Source organism: Heterodontus francisci, chromosome 1 (genome assembly GCF_036365525.1).
Source record: "Heterodontus francisci isolate sHetFra1 chromosome 1, sHetFra1.hap1, whole genome shotgun sequence".
In the NCBI taxonomy this organism is placed as follows: Eukaryota; Metazoa; Chordata; class Chondrichthyes; order Heterodontiformes; family Heterodontidae; genus Heterodontus; species Heterodontus francisci.
Window position 1 is genome coordinate 178,017,142 of NC_090371.1, and position 18,475 is coordinate 178,035,616.

Below are 18,475 nucleotides of genomic sequence, written 5' to 3' on the forward strand. Positions count from 1 at the left end.
TATCTGTTCCTTGATCCTCTGCCTTCCACTTCACACTGTAAACCGTGGCGCGGAGTCAACTCCCCCTTGACCCCTTTATTCCCTATACCCACTTGATCCTGGCCGTCACGTGGGACTAGGTCCTTTTAATTCAGGCTCAGGCTGGGTGTTTGGGATATCGGGTTACAGAAGAGCCACCCTCCCGCTTAATCCACAGCTACAGTTAATGGCTTAGTACAAAGAGGAGGAAACTCAGTCCTTTCTTTAACTATCAATTTACTTTATTCACGTTGTTGTACAATGCAAGAGTAAGGCTTATACACTTAGACAAAAGCATGCAACTCCAACTGAGTTATACAGTTAATAACAAAGCTAGCTAGAATTAATAAGCACCCAAAAGGTTCCTCTGACATTTCCCTTACCGAGTCACAGAAAACTAAGGATAATACCTGAAAAAGGGAGAGTTAACTCTGGCCAGGTGTTCCGTTCTGTCTCTCCTACGTCGTCGCCGCGTTGCTCACGCAGAGTCTTCCACTTCCACGATGGTTGGTCTCCGGAGTCTTCGCTGGCTCTTTGCCCAAAAAGCTCCATTCTTATCCTCCTTCTTATCTCTCCAAATCTGAGCTGTGTCTTTCTGGTTGGTTTAAGCCCGCTCACCTCATTCACATCTTCTCCTAATTGGCCCAGGCCCAAAGACCCCGGTATCACACTGTGTCCAAATAAGGCCCTTTTCCTGTGATCGATCCTTTGTCTTGTCTCATAAAGTAATTAGTTCAAACTGGTTTTTACCAGCACAGGCCAGTGTGCTCCAGGTTACTACAGGTCAAACAATCCCAGCAGTTTGTAACTGATTCTGTATTTCTTGCAGCCCCTGGCCAACAACACACTGCCATTTGCCCAATGATTAGACCCAACACATTGTAGTTCATGAAACTTTCCATACTAATTTCCATTGAAGAGTACATTGTTAGGGGTAATTTTAACCTAACTCGCTGGACAGGGAACCGCCAAAATTAGGTGGGTTATTAGTCTCGTTGACTTCAATGGAGAGCAAAATCGGACGGGGTGCAAGACCAATGCTGCATTCAAACCCGTCAGTTTCCAACTGTTTGCTTAGGTTAAAATTACCCACACTATTTCTTTGAAAGGTGTTTCTCTGCTTTGGAGTGTCACTGTGTATTAAAGCAGTGGACAGAAGCATCATTAGGAAACTGGCCCTTCAGTCACAGTGGTTCTAAGAAGCACTGAAAATTTGGATCATTTGATTTAAGTGATTGAGAATTTGAAGTGGGCTGTTACCAGTAAAACTGTACTCATTGCTCCCACTGGAGTGCATTGCATTCCTTTCGGAAACAACCATTCCCAATTAAGTTATTAGTGGGCATGAGTCCATAGGAAAAAGACAAAAAGTCTGTAATTCAGCAATAGCTGACAGTAAATTGACAGCATCAGTGAAGTTTGCAGAATTGCTGGTGTGGGAAAAGGAAAAATATCATACTGATACAGGAAGGGCAGGTTTTCTGAGATTTGGACTGAGACATTATTTGGCAGAGTATAGGGAGCTATACCCTACGGATAAGAGTGTTTTATACTAACTGAGATGGAATGTGTTTGATTGCCCAGCGCTGTCAACCCTCACTTTGACAATATGGCTTAAAATAAAAACAGTTGTGTTGAAGTACTTTTGCATTTGAGATATCCTGAGTGATAATTGAGAAAAAGACAGAATTCTGGAGCTGTTAATCTTAGAGATATAAATTATTTGCCAATTTACCATAGTTTATGTATTGTAATTTACACTTTCCTATATTAAAGCATAACAAATAGAATTCAGTCTGCTGAAATTCTGATGCAAGACAGTCATGGGTGTCGGCAAAAGTGCTGCAAAAAGAGGGGTTTTCTTTTTTTCTGTGTGCCTGGGAAAGAACCATCAAAACACTGTCATCTGCCGAGGTAGCCTACGTGATGACGATCAAAAAGCACTGCACTGATTTTTTTAGGCAATAGCCCAAAGCCAGTTGTGAACAGGAACATTTCTCTAAACTGACTGGGGAATCGAATATAATGCACGTGCACCTATTTGTCTGCTAAGGAATTTTTTTTTATTTGTTCATGGGATGCAGGCATCGCTGGCTAGGCCAGCATTTATTGCCCATCCTTTCCCTAATTGCCCTTGACACCTGTGTGGCATGTTAGGCCATTTCATTGGAAAGTTAAGAGTCAACCAGATTGCTGTGGGTCTGGAGTTACATGTAGGTCAGACCAGGTAAGGACAGCAGATTTCCTTCTCTAAAGGACATTAGTGAACATTGCATGCCATGGGTGATGATTAATTTAAACGATTACAAATTGAATGCTACAGATACATCCCACTAGAAAATCATGCAGCATAACTGTTAGGAAACTGGATATCACTAATAGTTTATGTCTGATTTCAGGTATTTGGTTCCTTCCGTGGGGTGGGCAAGGTAGAGAATGATTTTTCCCAGCTGCAAGAGATCATGTGGAAATTATAGGCCATGGGTTAATAACTTTTAGCAGCTAGAAAGTTGGATGCTATCCATAAATACCTTGAGAAAAACTAGGACGGTAGGATGCTATGGGAATTTGCTTCTGTTAGTAAAAACTTGGATGCTATAAGCATTTAGTCACTGGATAAGGCTAGAAATAGATGTGTTAATTTTTGGACCGTGAGGCTGTTGATTGGCATTCGGTTGCCTTGTTGATGCTCAGGGGTGTAGTAGTAGTAGTGGTAGTGGTGATCTGACAAGGGCAGGTCCTCTGCTCATTTCTCAACACCTCACGGTCCTGTGCTTTCCTCTTCAGTTGCTCCTGAGAGCTTCCCATTTTTTAACTGGCATTAGAAATGAACAATTTGACTAGGGAAAAAGTACATGAGTGGTTTCCCATTGCCTTGCTCATGTGTGCTTTAAAGGAAACACAAGTCCTCTTGCTGAAGGATTCTCCACCTGTAAGCAAGCGTTGTCCCTTGAGGTTCTACCTCTTCCGCCATCACCACCGAAAATGTACTGGTTCTGCTGATGGCCATGGCTCATAACCCTGAGCATGGAACCCTTCCCTGGGCCTTGGGCAGCTTGCAGAAGGGCAGGGACGACCATCCCCTGAGGTCTCAAATGACCCTGCTACCCTATTAGGCAGGCTGGAGTAAAAAACAGAGGGGTCCATGTGAAGGGTGCTATTTTCCTCTTCTAGAAACATGGATATTCATACAGTCTTGAAAATAGCATTATGGATAGTTTTGTTGGTTTCTTGTGGGGAGGTGGGGGCAGGCTGTTGGCTTCAAGCTTTGTAATATCACTAATTGGTTAGTGTTAAGAATGTTTTCCAATCTAAAAAAGGTGTTGGGGTGATTATACCATATCAATTGATAAGGAGTCTTTTAGCATTGCTGAACCATAATTGGGAAATTGGTTGAGGCTTTGAAGAAGTATTCTGCTTTGGAGCCCTGTGTGAGCAATCCACAGTAACTGAGTTACTTTGAGTCCAGAGCTAGATTTTATTTGTTGCACATGAAATCTCAAGGCTATATTAAAATGCAGCGTGAATAGAATTGCTTACTAAACACAACAAATTGTTTGGCCACAGTTTAAATTAGCTAAACCAGCCTATGTGAGCAATAATGAAAATAAAACTCATCTCGGGTTATTCATTGTATATTGTGTGTTTGTGTGATTATGTGTGTGTATATAAATAAAGACTCCATGCAGTATCCATCTTGGTTAGTGGCATATTTGTCCATCATCAGCATTTTGTGGTGGCAGCAAGATAATTCACTCAATGTAATTTATTAATTAACTACAGAAATTGGCAAAGCAGAACAATTAACTAAATTAGTATTTATTTTTATGACTTGTAGAACACAAGTATCTTAAGTATCATAAAATCAAATGACTGTTTTTGGGGGAGCAGGAAACCCACAAATGTATGAAGATTAGGATTAATTTTTCTCTTCTCTTTTATGAAAGGCCATAAAAAATTAAAATGTAAGTATGATCAGTATAACAGTTTAAAAAATTTCTTTTGAAATGAAATTTTTAAGTATAAATTTTGCAAGGGAGATTAATGTTTGTACGGCACTCTTGTTAATGAAAAGGATGTCACTGCAAAGGGATGAAACACACTCATGCTCAACATTAGGCAATTCCAGTCCATGTAGACCAAGGCCAGATGCACCTTAAAGATCTCCCTACTCTTAAAAATGCACCTGAACCCCAACCTCAATATTGCCCTGCACCAGCATGAATTTTACTTTTCTCACACCTGGCATTCCTGTGACTTCTGAGTGCAATTGTAAATTATTTGCTCATTTGCGTTGAATGACTGATAATTTTGTAATATGAGCTAAGATGGGCAACAGGAGCTGTTTGAAATTATGAAAATAAATAATTTCAAATAGGGCTGTTATAGCTGACTGAAAGAAGACACTTTCATCCAATCTATTTGGACAGAATATGAATCTAAGTTCCAGAAATGAAACCCACTGCAGAAGCCCTGTGTTTTTATCTAAATAAGTGTAATTGTCTTACTATCTGAGACTTTGCAATTTTGTTTCTACAACTGAAGTAAATTGACTCTAATATTCAGATATTGACATTGCATTTGCATTGTTTTTCTTTTGATGGTGTAGGAATCAGATCAATAAAGGTCTTTTAGCCCTCAAAGATGTAAATCCAGCGGGTGATACCTATATGCATCTAGGTATAAAGGCGGTAAGTTGTAACTTTCATTTACTTGGTAGAACTGTGGAATTGTGAAAACATATTACTTTGTTGCATGTCATGTACACTAAATAGTCTAACCAAAACAAATTAAATGAGATAATAGTATTTAATGAACAGAATAAATGCCACCATTGTGAAAAGTAGATGCACAGTCAATATGGTTACTCAATGGGAGCATGAAAATCTATGCACTTCATCAGTTTGAAGAAGAAAACAATTCTAGTTGAGTTCCAGAATGTGCTAAAATTCTGTCAATTATTTTTATCTTGTAAACTTACAACTACATCAATGTAACTTTGTATATATAATACAATACATCTATCTATATTAATGTAATGATAATGTGACATCTGGCATGCATTTCTTGGCGACCATATTTCATGTCAGACTGAAATTTTCTTGTCACACTTTAGACTGAATTTTATGAGCGCGCCGCAAATTGCGGCAGCATGCTTTGAATTTGGTGGTCCACCCGCATGGAGTGGCTGCTGCTGAGCTCCTGCGATATTTCGGGCAGGGGCTCATTTAAATAGAGGATGTGGAGCGACCGGTGCCATTTTTAAAGGGCTTCAAGCCCTTAGAAGAAATTTGCATTTTTAAAGGGAAAATGTGAAAAGTCACCATATAAAAACAAGCGAGGCTCCTCTTCCACCCCACCAATGATATAGAAAGGTTTCATTTTCCCTCCTCCCGAGAATAATGCTTTGCAGGTCCTGATCTTTCATCCCCAAACTTAAAGATCTTTGCCCTTCAACCCCTTCCCACCATTCCCTCAGCCAATGGAATCAGTTTTCTCCACTGCCCCCCACCCGACCTGAAAATTACACTCCCCACCAGTGTCTTGCCTCAGTTCCCCAAATGGGGATCCGAAGGCGCGGGACTTCTGGCTACTGGCCGGAAATATCACCATGGGAGAGTCGCCCAGTCCAGGTATGATCATTAACATGCATTGAATTATGAAAATGATGGCTCCGCCGCTGTGTGATTGGGAGGCCGCACCAAGGCGTTGCCGCTGCCGGTAAAATGCGATGGGGCCTTCTCAGCGCCGGGGTCGAGACAGGCCTCTCCTGGAAGAATTTTCCGGGCCCCCCCGCCACGTCCCCCGGCGCCGAAGAGTTATTAAAATTCAGCCCTTTATGTCTTGGGTATAAAGCAGCAAAGAAAGTCCTATGGAATTTATGGAGATATTCTCCAGGATCAGAAAATTCTAGAGTTGGAATGTATGCAACCTTTTCACTGAGGTTCCCATTCATGTATATTTTTTTAAAAAGGACAAATGAGGCCCAGGTTCAGATCTGCAACTATTTTCGAAATGACTTCACCCTATAGGAGTAGTTAGACTCTGTGTCCTTACAGTGAATTCACTTCACCATTGTAGCAGTAAAACATGTACTACACAGCATTAATGCTCCCGTCCTAATAACATCAAGTATGATTTAACTGATATTGTGTGCAAGATCGTAGGAAATGCGCTGGTCATGTTATAAAGGTGGCACCTCTGTCCGTCAAATACCTTAGCAACTACTGTGGATTTTGCACTGGAGGTGGAGCTCCTGGTGCTAGGCTGAAAAAGTGAGGGAAGCCCTGCCCCATCCTTTTTGTGCCCTCCACCCCCCCGCCCCCCCTTCCCTAGCGATCCTCCGTCTTTTTAAATCAAGGTTTCAGGAGCTGGACTCCCCGTCCCTTTAAAGATAGGGATCCAGCCTCCATGAGCTGCTGGCCAATCAGAGAGTCAGCAGCTCAGCAATACCAGCAGCGTCACTGGGAGCGGTGGCCACTGTTGGTACGACAAAGGCCTCAGACCCAGGCCCAGTGCCGAAATGCCAGACCAGACGTAGGTGAGGTGGAGTCGCCAAGGCCAGTCTAGAAGGCCCCGTTAAGGGGGATGGGGAGGGGGGAGTGGTCATGCAGTCCAGGGGAAGGGGCGTCCCAGGGGGGTAAAGTTGTTTCCGGTGGCTACAAATTGCCCACGAAGGAGGAACCCCCCCACAAGCCTGCAGGGAGTGTGCCTCATGTTGCAGGGCATCCTCCCTGTGCGGCAGAGGCCCCTGCCACCGCTGATAAGATTCCAGCAGCGGCGGGAAGAGGCCCTTGATTGGCATTAATAAGCCACTTAATAAGCCTTAGTTGGCCTCTGGGTGGGTATGCCATCATCGGCCTATCCCGTCCCCTAGGAAGATCATTTGGTAACGGGCAGTCCGCCCCGCCACCCGTCGTGATACTCCGTGACGCCCCCCCCCAGCTTCCGACCCCACCTCAGGGGGCCACACAAAACCCCGGCCTGTATGTGTGTATTTGTGTAAATTTCACCTGCTTGGATGGTTGGCATTCAAATTTTTCTAACTTCAGTTGAATTTATTTCACCAGAATGGCTGATTTGCAATGTTAATCCATCTGATTGCTTAACATGAAAATTTACTAATTGTGATTAGTTCATGTGCATTGTTGTTAGCAGGAGAAGGGAAATCAAATTGCTCCAAATACTTCTTTAAAAACATTTTTGTATCTGCTTATATATTCCATTTTGCAACACTGGTAAAGGAAAAGTGTAATTATTAATAGCTTGCAAAAATAATTTAGCTTACTTAGGATTGCCCATCACCTTTTGGAAATACGGCGATTTAGTTTATTTCTTAACTCCTTAATATCTGCCAGGGATCTGAAGCTCAGGTTTGGCTCTGAGGCAACAGTTCATACTGCTGATGTATTGTAAACAATGCCTGCAAAAGCTGTTCTTAACCTCCCTGGCTGCTGCTACCCTGTGCACATCAATTCTTCCCTGGCCCATCCTGATCATGGTTGGTCTACCCAACTTTCTGTTACTTATTCCGAGCTGTCAGGTGCCTGTTGACATATTCCTGGCCTGAATATTCAACACTGCATGCATCACATATACATTCAGCAAATGTAGCATTATAGCTCAAATAATGCTTAAAACAGGTTTCACGGGTCAGGTTGTAGATGAATTGGAATCAGAAGGGAGCATTAAGGCAATATTTTGATGCCAATTATGAAAGACTAAAATATTTCAAGAATTCTCTGAATTAAGAAATGTTATTATTCTGTCTATTATTTGCTTGATCAGTTTTTTTTCACAGTTATTTCTTACCACTCCTGTTTTACTGGTAAGTCAATTTGTCTCTGAGCCCAGAAATTAACTGACTGTCTGTTGCTTCATTTTGCTCATATTAATCAATTAAAGCAAATAAAGCACAAAAGTATTGTTTTCACAACCAGGGCCACTCGAATAAAGCAATAGAAAGTGACCCTGAAAATCTATGGAGTTTCTCCCAGTTTTCTGCTGTAACATTAGCTGGAGATCGGCGGAACTCGAGAGAAATGGCATAAATGGAGGAAAATGCCTATCTTACACCATTTCTCCCAGGATCTCACCAGTTTCCCAACAAGGTGCCATGGGAGACCAGGAGCATTTCCACAGAATTTCAAAGTGAGTCTGTTTGGTTTTCTTCTGAATAACATTCTTCTCCTTCTTCTTTGGCCTCATTGTCTCGAGAGACAATGGGTAAGCTCCTGGAGGTGGTCAGTGGTTTCTGAAGCAGCGCCTGGAGTGGCTATAAAGGCCAATTCTAGAGTGACAGACTCTTCCACAGGTGCTGCAGATAAAATTGGTTGTCGGGGCTGTTACACAGTTGGCTCTCCCCTTGCGCTTCTGTCTTTTTTCCTGCCAACTGCTAAGTCTCTTCAACTCGCCACACTTTAGCCCCGCCTTTATGGCTGTCCGCCAGTTCTGGCGATCACTGGCAACAGACTCCCACGACTTGTGATCAGTGTCACAGGACTTCATGTCACGTTTGCAGACGTCTTTAAAGCGGAGATGTGGACGGCCGGTGGGTCTGATACCAGTGACGAGTTCGCTGTACAATGTGTCCTTGGGGATCCTGCCATCTTCCATGCGGCTCACATGGCCAAGCCATCTGAAGTGCCGCTGGCTCAGTAGGGTGTATATGCTGGGGATGTTGGCCACCTCGAGGACCTCTGCATTGGAGATACGGTCCTGCCACCTGATGCCAAGGATTCTCCGGAGGCAGCGAAGATGGAATGAATTGCGATGTCGCTCTTGGCTGACATACGTTGTCCAGGCCTCGCTGCCGTTGAGCAAGGTACTGAGGACACAGGCTTGGTACACTCGGACTTTTGTGTTCCGTGTCAGTGTTCCATTTTCCCACACTCTCTTGGCCAGTCTGGACATAGCAGTGGAAGCCTTTCCCATGCACTTGTTGATTTCTGCATCGAGAGACAGGTTACTGGTGATAGTTGAGCCTAGGTAGGTGAACTCTTGAACCACTTCCAGAGCGTGGTCACCGATATTGATGGATGGAGCATTTCTGACGTCCTGTCCCATGATGTTCGTTTTCTTGAGGCTGATGGTTAGGCCAAATTCATTGCAGGCAGCCGCAATCCTGTTGATGAGTCTCTGCAGACACTCTTCAGTGTGAGATGTTAATGCAGCATTGTTAGCAAAGAGGAGTTCCCTGATGAGGACTTTCCGTGCTTTGGTTTTCGCTCTTAATGGGCAAGGTTGAACAACCTACCACCTGATCTTGTGTGGAGGAAAATTCCTTCTTCTGAAGACGTGAACGCATGTGAGAGCAGCAGTGAGAAGAAGATCCCAAACAGTGTAGGTGCGAGAACACAGCCCTGTTTCACACCACTCAGGATAGGAAAGGGGTCTGATGAGCTGAATTGTGCCTTTCATATTGTCATGGAATGAGGTGATGATACTTAGTAGCTTTGATGGACATCCGATCTTTGCTAGTAGTCTGAAGAGACCACATTTGCTGACGAGGTCAAAGGCTTTTGGTGAGATCAATGAAAGCAACGTAGAGGGGCATCTGTTGTTTGCGTCATTTCTCCTGTAGCTGGCGAAGGGAGAACAGCATGTCAATGGTGGTTCTCTGTGAAAGCCACACTGTGCCTCAGGGTAGACACGCTCAGCCAGCTTCTGGAGCCTGTTTAAAATGACTCGAGCGAAGACTTTCCCCACTATGCTGAGCAGGGAGATTCCACGGTAGTTGATGCAATCACCGCGGTCACCCTTGTTCTTATAGAGGGTGATGATATTGGCCTCGCGCATGTCCTGTGGTACTGCTCCCTCATCCCAGCACAGGCAAAGCAGTTCATTGAGTGCTGAAAGTATAGCAGGCCTGGCACTCTTGATTATTTCAGGGGTAATGCTGTCCTTCCCAGGGGCTTTTCCACTGGCTAGAGAATCAATGGCATCACTGAGTTCCGATTTTGTTGGCTGTTCGTCCAGCTCATCCATGGCTGGCAGAGACTGGGCTGCATTGAGGGCGGTCTCAGTGACAACAGTTCTAGGTCGTGCTCCACCCAGTGGTCCATTTGCTTGGGTTGGTCAGTGATTGTGTCCCCTGATTTCGACTTGAGAGGGGCGATCTTCTTGATGGTTGGCCCAAAAGCTCTCTTGATGCCATCATACATTCCTCTGATGTTTCTGGTGTATACGACTGCATAGGTGTTGCCAGTAGTCATTTGCGCAGAGCCTGGCTGTTCTTTGTGCAGCGCTTCTGGCTGTTTTAAGTGCTATGGATGTTAACTCGCTGGGGGCTTTCTTGTAGTTCAGCAGTGCAATGTGCTTAGCGGCTATGACAGGTTCCAGCTCTTCAAAGTGAGATTGAAACAAGTCTGCATTCTGCTTCACACGTTTGCCATAGGTGGTCATTGCTGAGTCATAGATGGCGACTCTGATGTGGGACCACTTGGTCTCTGCATCCCCGTGGGAGTGTTTTGAAGGGCTTTTTCAAGTGAATTTAGAAACTTGTGTAACAGCTGTGGATAAGAAATTCTGCTCGTGTTGATGCGTTAGTGTTGATAGTGTTGATTAACATTATGATTGATATATTTATTGGGACTATTACAAAATATACTTTAGTACATTGTTTAATTTCTGGGTCATGTACTTAAATGGCAAAAGTCCATTTAGCCTTAATGATTGCTCCTTTCAAGGTCTGTGGCAATTGATTCCAATTTTGACCTTTTAAGTCTTAATGGTCCAGAATTTGCTGGAACTGGGCATCTCATGGCATGTCCTGTTAAATTTTCCCCCCATCCTTTAGCTGAAAAAATATTTGCTGCAAATTCCTGGAAGTGTGAACTGATAATGAAGCATCTGTGACCCTGGTGAACCATGGCACCAACAGTCTATCTCCTTCACCAATGAGGTTTAAGAATTGATAAAGGAACAGACGAATGATGGAGAAGGAAATGGAATAATTGAGAATCAATTCCGGGCAGAAAGACAAATAAAGTGTGAAAGAAAGATTGGATTAGTAGAGACAGAAAGGAAAAGTAAAAATTATTTTTTAAATTTAAAATTGAAAAAAATTTCTCATAACAATGAACTTCCTGCAGGAATGAGATTCCAGTTTCAATTATTTCCTTTCTGGGCTGCAGAGGTTGAGTGGCATTGCTGGAATCTAAATCTCGTCATTCAAAAGGTTCTTCTCCTGTTAATTTCCTGCCCAGCCTTTCTGTGGCAAGTTTAATTTCAGAATTAATGACTAATTTCTTGAAGGGAGATTGACAGTGAGTTCCTGTTTTTGCAAGGCTAATGGTAGAGTTGCACAAATTGCCCCGCAATTTCTGGTGATTGGCAACTCATGGTACCTCTTCTTGCCACAAATTGGTAGTTGTTCCAGTACAGCTACGTCACTGGCATTTATCCGACAAAGTGAAAAATTGCCCAAGTATGTCCTGTCTATAAAAAGTAGGACAGATCCAATCCAGCCAGTTACTGTCCCATCAGTCTACTCTCAGTCGTCAGCAAAGTGATGGAAGGTGTCGTTGACAGTGCTATCAAGCAGTACTTACTCAGCAATAACCTGCTCATTGATGCTCAGTTTGAGTTCCACCAGAGCCACTTGGCCTAAGACCTCAACCAGCCTTGGTCTAAACATGGGCAAAAAATTTCAGAGGTGAGGCGAGGGTCTTTCTTTGACATCAAGGCAGCATTTGATCAAGTATGGCATCAAGAAGCCCGAGAAAAATTGAAGTCAGTGGGAAGTGGGGAAAAACTCTCCACTGGTTGGAGTCATACTTAGCACAAAGGAAGATGGCTGTGGTTGTTGTAGACCAATCATCTCAGTTTCAGGACATTGTTGCATGAGTTCCTCAGTGTAGACCCAACAATCTTCAGTTGCTTCCAATGACTTTCATTCCATCATACGGTTAGAAGTGGGCATGTTCACTGATGATTGCACAGTGTTCAGTATCATTCACAACTCCTCAAATACTGAAGCAGTCTGTGTCTGCATGCAGCAAGTCCTGGACAACATTCAGGCTTGGGGTAATAAGTGGCAAATAACATTCGTGCCACACAAGTGCCAGGCAATGACGTCACCAACAAAAGAGAATCTAACCATATGCCATTGATATTCAAAGGCATTGCCATCGCTGAATCACCCACCATCAGCATCCTGGTGGGGGAGGGGTAACCATTAACCAGAAACTTAACATGACCAGCCACTTAAACACGGTGGCTACAAAAGTAGGTCAGAGGCTGTGAATTCTGCAGTGAGTAACTCACCTCCTGACTCCAAAAGCCTGGCCACTGTCTACAAGGTACAAGTCAGGAGTGTGATGGAATACTCTCCACTTAACTGGATGAGTGCAGCTCCGACAACACTCAAGAAGCTTGACACCATCTAGGACAAAGCAGCCCGCTTGATCGGCACCCCATCCATCACCTTCAACATTCACTCCCTTCACCACCGGAGCATGGTGGCAGCAGTGTGTATCATCTACAAGATTCATGACCTCAATCACCCAGAACAAGGGCAGCTGACGCATGGAACACCACCACCTGCAAGTACCACTCCAAGTCAAACACCCTCTTGACTTGGAAATATATCCTCAAATATATTCTTGCTGGGTCAAAATCCTGGAACTTCCTCTTTACCAGCACTTTGTGTGTACCAATACCACAATGGCTGCAGAGATTCAAGAAGGTGGGCTGGATTTTACAGCTCCCCTGATGTTGGGGGTCATGGTGGGGAGGGGACGGGAAAATGCCTCTGGCAGAGGCCCTGCTACCACTTGCCGATGGGAGCCAAATCTATATTTGCAAAACAATTTAAATACCTACATTAATGAGCATCACACTCACACCGTCTGTGCCGCTCCGATATTAGTGCCGTCTAGAGGTCCGAGGTGGGACACTGATGGGGAGGGGGGAGCAGATAAGTATTTCAGTGCGGGAGGCGGGGAGCGGGGTCAAACTAATAGGTGGAGGGGATGGTGGGAAGGGTTAAACTTAATGGGGGGTAAGTCAGGTACACCGGGTAAGTATTTTGGGGTGGGAGAGGGCATGGAATGAACTGTCTGGTTATTGGGGGCATTGGCAGAGGGGCTCGAAACATTTAATTTTTAAAATTAAATTTAAAATGCCTATATCTTTAAATATTTAAACAAAATGGAAGGGCTGGAAGCCATTTAAAAATGTGCGGCGTGTGCACGATGGCGTCAGACGCCATTGCCAGAGATGAACCACCTGCCCCCTCCACATCATTGCGGGGGGTGGTCCGCCCTGACCATTTAAATGAGCTGCTGTGTTTAATATCGCGGCGGCTCCGCGACGAGCAGTCCGCATGGGCGGACCTCCATAGTTTACATCTGCTGTCGATCTTGGCGATGGACATGTAAAATCCAGCCCGATGGCTTGCCACCACCTTTTTGAGGGCAGTTAGCGAGGATCAATACTTGCTGACCTTGCCAGCGACACCCACATCCCCTGAATGAATAAAAAAAAGTTGCTGAGTTATTTACACGCTAATAACAGCATATGCCATGAACTGACTGTGACTTTGCCAACAAATTCTAGCCCAATACTTTGGCACTTTTTTTTAATACTTGCTGTTTTTAAAAGACTGAATGCAGTTTCATCAGAGTTTAAATGAACTAAATCAATTCATTTTGAGTTGTCAACTGACAAGTGGCTATGGTTTGAAACTAATACAGAAAATGTATTTTTTTATTGTTAGAAAGATATCTGTGCCCCACCCATATTGAATTAAATGTACTTTTTTTATTCATTCATGGGATGTGGGCATCGCTGGCTAAGCCAGCATTTATTGCCCATCCCTAATTGCCCTTGCGAAGGTGGTGGTGAGCTGCCTTCGTGAACCGCTGCAGTCCTTGGGGTGTAGGTATACCCACGGTGCTGTTAGGAAGGGAGTTCCAAGATTTTGACCCAGCGATAGTGAAAGAACGGCGAGATAGTTCCAAGTCAGGATGGTGTGTGACTTGGAGGGGAACTTGCAGGTGGTGGTGTTCCCATGCATTTGCTGCCCTTGTCCTTCTCGTTGGTAGAGATCATGGGTTTGGAAGGTGCTGTCTAAGGAGCTTTGGTGCATTGCTGCAGTGCATCTTGTAAATGGTACACACTGCTGCCACTGTGCATCAGTGGTGGAGGTAGTGAATGTTTGTGGATGGGGTGCCAATCAAGCGGTCTGCTTTGTCCGAGATGGTATCAAGCTTCTTGAGTGTTGTTGGAGCTGCACCCATCCAGGCAAGTGGAGAGTATTCCATCACACTCCTGACTTGTGCCTTGTAGATGGTGGACAGGCTTTGGGGAGTCAGGAGGTGAGTTACTCGCTGCAGGAATCCTAGCCTCTGAACTCTTTAGCCACGGTATTTATATGGCTACTCCAGTTCAGTTTCTAGTCAGTGGTAGCCTCCAGGATGTTGATAGCGAGGGATTCAGCGATGGAACCGCCATTGAATGTCAAGGGGAGATGGTTCGATTCTCTCTTGTTGGAGATGGTCATTGCCTGGCACTTGTGTGGCGTGAATGTTACTTGCCACTTATCAGCCCAAGCCTGGATATTGGCCAGATCTTGCTGCATTTCTATGTGGACTGCTTCAGTATCTGAGGAGTCGCGAATGGTGCTGAACATTGTGCAATCATCAGCGAACATCCCCACTTCTGACCTTATGATTGAAGGAAGGTCATTGATGAAGCAGCTGAAGATGGTTGGGCCCAGGACACTACCCTGAGGAACTCCTGCAGCGATGTCCTGGAGCTCAGGTGATTGACCTCCAACAACCATAGCCATCTTCCTTTGCATTAGATATGACTCCAACCAGCAGACAGTGTTCCCCCTGATTCCCATTGACCTCAGTTTTGCTAGGGCTCCTTGATACCATACTCGGTCAAATGCTGCCTTGATGTCAAGGGCAGTCACTCTCACCTCACCTCTTGAGTTCAGCTCTTTTGTCCATGTTTGAACCAAGGCTGTAATGAGGTCAGGAGCTGAGTGGCCCTGGCGGAACCCAAACTGAGCGTCACTGAGCAGGTTATTGCTAAGCAAGTGATGCTTGATGGCACTGTTGATGACACCTTCCATCACTTTACTGATGATTGAGAGTAGACGGATGGGGCGGTAATTGGTCAGGTTGGACTTGTCCTGCTTTTTGTGTACAGGACACACATGGGCAATTTTCCACATTGCAGGGTAGATGCCAATGTTGTAGCTGTACTGGAACAGCTTGGCTAGGGGCGCGACAAGTTCTGGAGCACAGGTCTTCAGTACTATTGCTGGATATTGTAATTTACATAATCTTTCTCATTGATTTATTAAAAAAAACAAGTCAATACAACTAATGGATCATCAAGTTTATTTGGTAAGCAGCTGAGCTGTATGGACCTGGACAAGGTTTGCCTCCACTCTTTATGTTAGCTGATCACAGCCAGCTTAATGGTATGGGCACTGCAACTGGCACCTGAGAGAAAATAAATCATCCCAGTTTCCCTGTCCAGATCACTATCCAGTGATCTCTCTCCCAGCAAGTTGCTGGAGATGCATATATGTTTACATTGGATGAGGACAGGACCTTATCTGGCTGTATTGCTCCAACGGTTTGCATAGCTTCAGGCTCTTCATGACCATTTAAATTTTTAAAGGTGCCAGTCTGCAAAAAAAAAAAAAAAAATTTTTAATAGCACTTTGAATCCCCTCTCCCACCCCCCAATGAGTAATCAATTTATAAGTTGGCTTCTCTCCGCAAAAAACCTTTATTCCAATCCCCAACTTTCCCCCCCGAACATTATTAACTTTGAACCTCAACTCCTTCCCACCATCCCCGCAACTATTAGTAAGAGTTTTCCCCACTCCCCACCGACCCGGAAAACTTCACTCTTCCTCTTCCCCCCGCCCCCCCCCACCACCACCAGTGTTCCGCCTTGGATCTCTGAATGGAGTTCCGGCAACCATCCAGAATATGGCGTGGGATGGCCATCGGGACGAGGTAAGTTTTCTTTAACTTTTATTTAAATATTTATAGTCATAGTCATAGAGAGATGCAGCACTGAAACAGGCCCTTCGGCCCACCGAGTCTGTGCTGAGCAACAATCACCCATTTATACTAATCCTACATTAATCCCATATTCCCTACCACATCCCCACCATTCTCCTACCACCTACCTACACTAGGAGCAATTTACAATGGCCAATTTACCTATCAACCTGCAAGTCTTTGGCTGTGGGAGGAAACCGGAGCACCCGACAAAAACCCACGCGGTCACAGGGAGAACTTGCAAACTCCACACAGGCAGTACCCAGAACCAAACCCGGATCGCTGGAGCTGCGAGGCTGCAGTGCTAACCACTGCGCCACTGTGCCTCCCCCAAATTAAGGTTCCGTCACCAAGCGGTGGGATAGGCTGCCACGAGGCCTCACCGCCGCCAGTAATATGGGGCGGGGCTTTCCCAGTGTCGAGGTCTGTGGCGGGCTTCTCCTGGAGGAATTTTCTGGGCCCCCCGCCATGATTCCTGACATGGGGGGCTGGTAAAATCCAAGCCGATAGTTATTTTTGCACATAAATTGTGAACTTGGGGAATATGGCTTTGCATCAATGTAAGAATGTTTTACGGCTCACTTGCCTGCAATCCAAGTTGCAACTTTAACGCGGTGCCATGCATTCGTGGAATGTTGTTCCATGTTTTTTCTTGTTCACTTCTTTTGTGCCATTTTGGAGAGGTACAGAATGGAGGCTAAATGCTTTCAGATGTTATAAAAATTGGAGAGTGAATTATGCTCGGTCTATTCTCCTAACAGCTGATTTCAGTGTTGTGTTGGTGGAGTTTTGTGAGTAGAATATAAACACATCCTTTTGTTTGGGAAGGATTCATAACACTCAGAGACCGAAGAAAGAAGTGGAGAAAATACAGTTTAAAAAAAAATGTCTCTCATCCTCAAAGACCAATTTGTCCAACTTTCTTTAGTTCTTTGGACAAGTTTATGTGTCCACATGTAATAAATACCCAGTAATTTATTGAGGCATTAAGCTAATGGATGATTATTTTCTATTTTTAGGCGAGTGACCAAATAAAGGAGCAAACAACTTTGAAGACTGCAAGTGCTATTATTGTTCTAACCGATGGTGAATTAGTCGAAATGGTGTTGCCTTACACAGTCAGAGAGGTAAGTGTAAAATTTCACAGTTGAATTTTGCAGCGTGTTTTTTTTGACTGAAGCTTAATTTTTATTTTGTATTTCATTATAGGCTGATGACGCAAGAAAACTAGGGGCAATTATTTATTGTGTCGGAGTCAAAGACTTTAAGGAAAAGCAGGTAGGACTCTAAAACATAATTCCATTAGTTGACATTCAGGCTGTATCCAGGGAGTAATTCAGCAGGCTTTCTTTTGAGGCGGGGGACAGAGACCTAATCAAAGGCATGGTAATATGGAGTAATTTAATTTACTCAACGTACCTTACTGTTACCTGAAACCTGCTCTTCATTGTGCCTCAGTACAAGGTGAGAATCAGACTCTTACCATATTTTACTTTAGGAACCAGACTAAAGGAATTTATCCCCATCACTCTTAGGGATCTTGGCATCGCTGGCAAGGACAGCATTTATTATCAATCCCTAGATGTCCTTGAGCAGTTGGTGGTGGACCGTCTTACATAGAACATAGAACAGTACAGCACAGTACAGGCCCTTCGGCCCACGATGTTGTGCCGAACCTTTAACCTACTCTAAGATCAAACTAACTACCTACCCTTCATTCTACTATAATCCATGTACCTATCCAAGAGTCGCTTAAATGCCCCTAATGGATCTGCTTCTACTACCACCGCTGGCAGCGCATTCCACGCACCCACCACTCTCTGTGTAAAGAACCTACCTCTGACATCTCCCCGAAACCTTCCTCCAATCACCTTAAAATTATGCCCCCTGGTGATAGCCCTTTCCACCCTGGGAAAAAGTCTCTGACTATCCACTCTATCTATGCCTCTCATCATCTTATACCCCTCTATCAAGTCACCTCTCATCCTTCTTCGCTCCAATGAGAAAAGCCCCAGCTCCCTCAATCTTTCTTCATAGGACATGCCCTCCAGTCCAGGCAGCATCCTGGTAAATCTCCTCTGCACCCTCTCTAAAGCTTCCACATCCTTCCTATAATGAGGCGACCAGAACTGAACACAATATTCCAAGTGTGGTCGAACCAGGGCCTTATAGAGCTGCAGCATAACCTCGCGGCTCTTAAACTCAATCCCCCTGTTAATGAAAGCCAACACACCATACGCCTTCTTTACAGCCCTATCAACTAGGGTGGCAACTTTGAGCGATCTATGGACATGGACCCCAAGATCCCTCTGTTCCTCCACACTACCAAGAATCCTGTCTTTAAGCCTGTATTCCGCATTCAAATTCGACCTTCCAAAATGAATCACTTCACACTTTTCCAGGTTGAACTCCATCTGCCACTT

The 18,475-nt window shown here is 44.4% G+C and overlaps 1 protein-coding gene across 1 annotated transcript in view; it reads left to right on the forward strand.

Annotated features, from left to right (window-relative positions):
• The window catches only part of antxr2a (ANTXR cell adhesion molecule 2a), a 307,229-nt gene that overhangs the window by 16,590 nt on the left and 272,164 nt on the right, over window positions 1-18,475 (forward strand). The window contains exons 4-6 of the mRNA XM_068038944.1: window positions 4,628-4,709; window positions 17,072-17,179; window positions 17,262-17,330. Coding sequence (XP_067895045.1) covers window positions 4,628-4,709; window positions 17,072-17,179; window positions 17,262-17,330 — 259 coding nt within the window. The remainder of the gene's footprint in view (window positions 1-4,627; window positions 4,710-17,071; window positions 17,180-17,261; window positions 17,331-18,475) is intronic.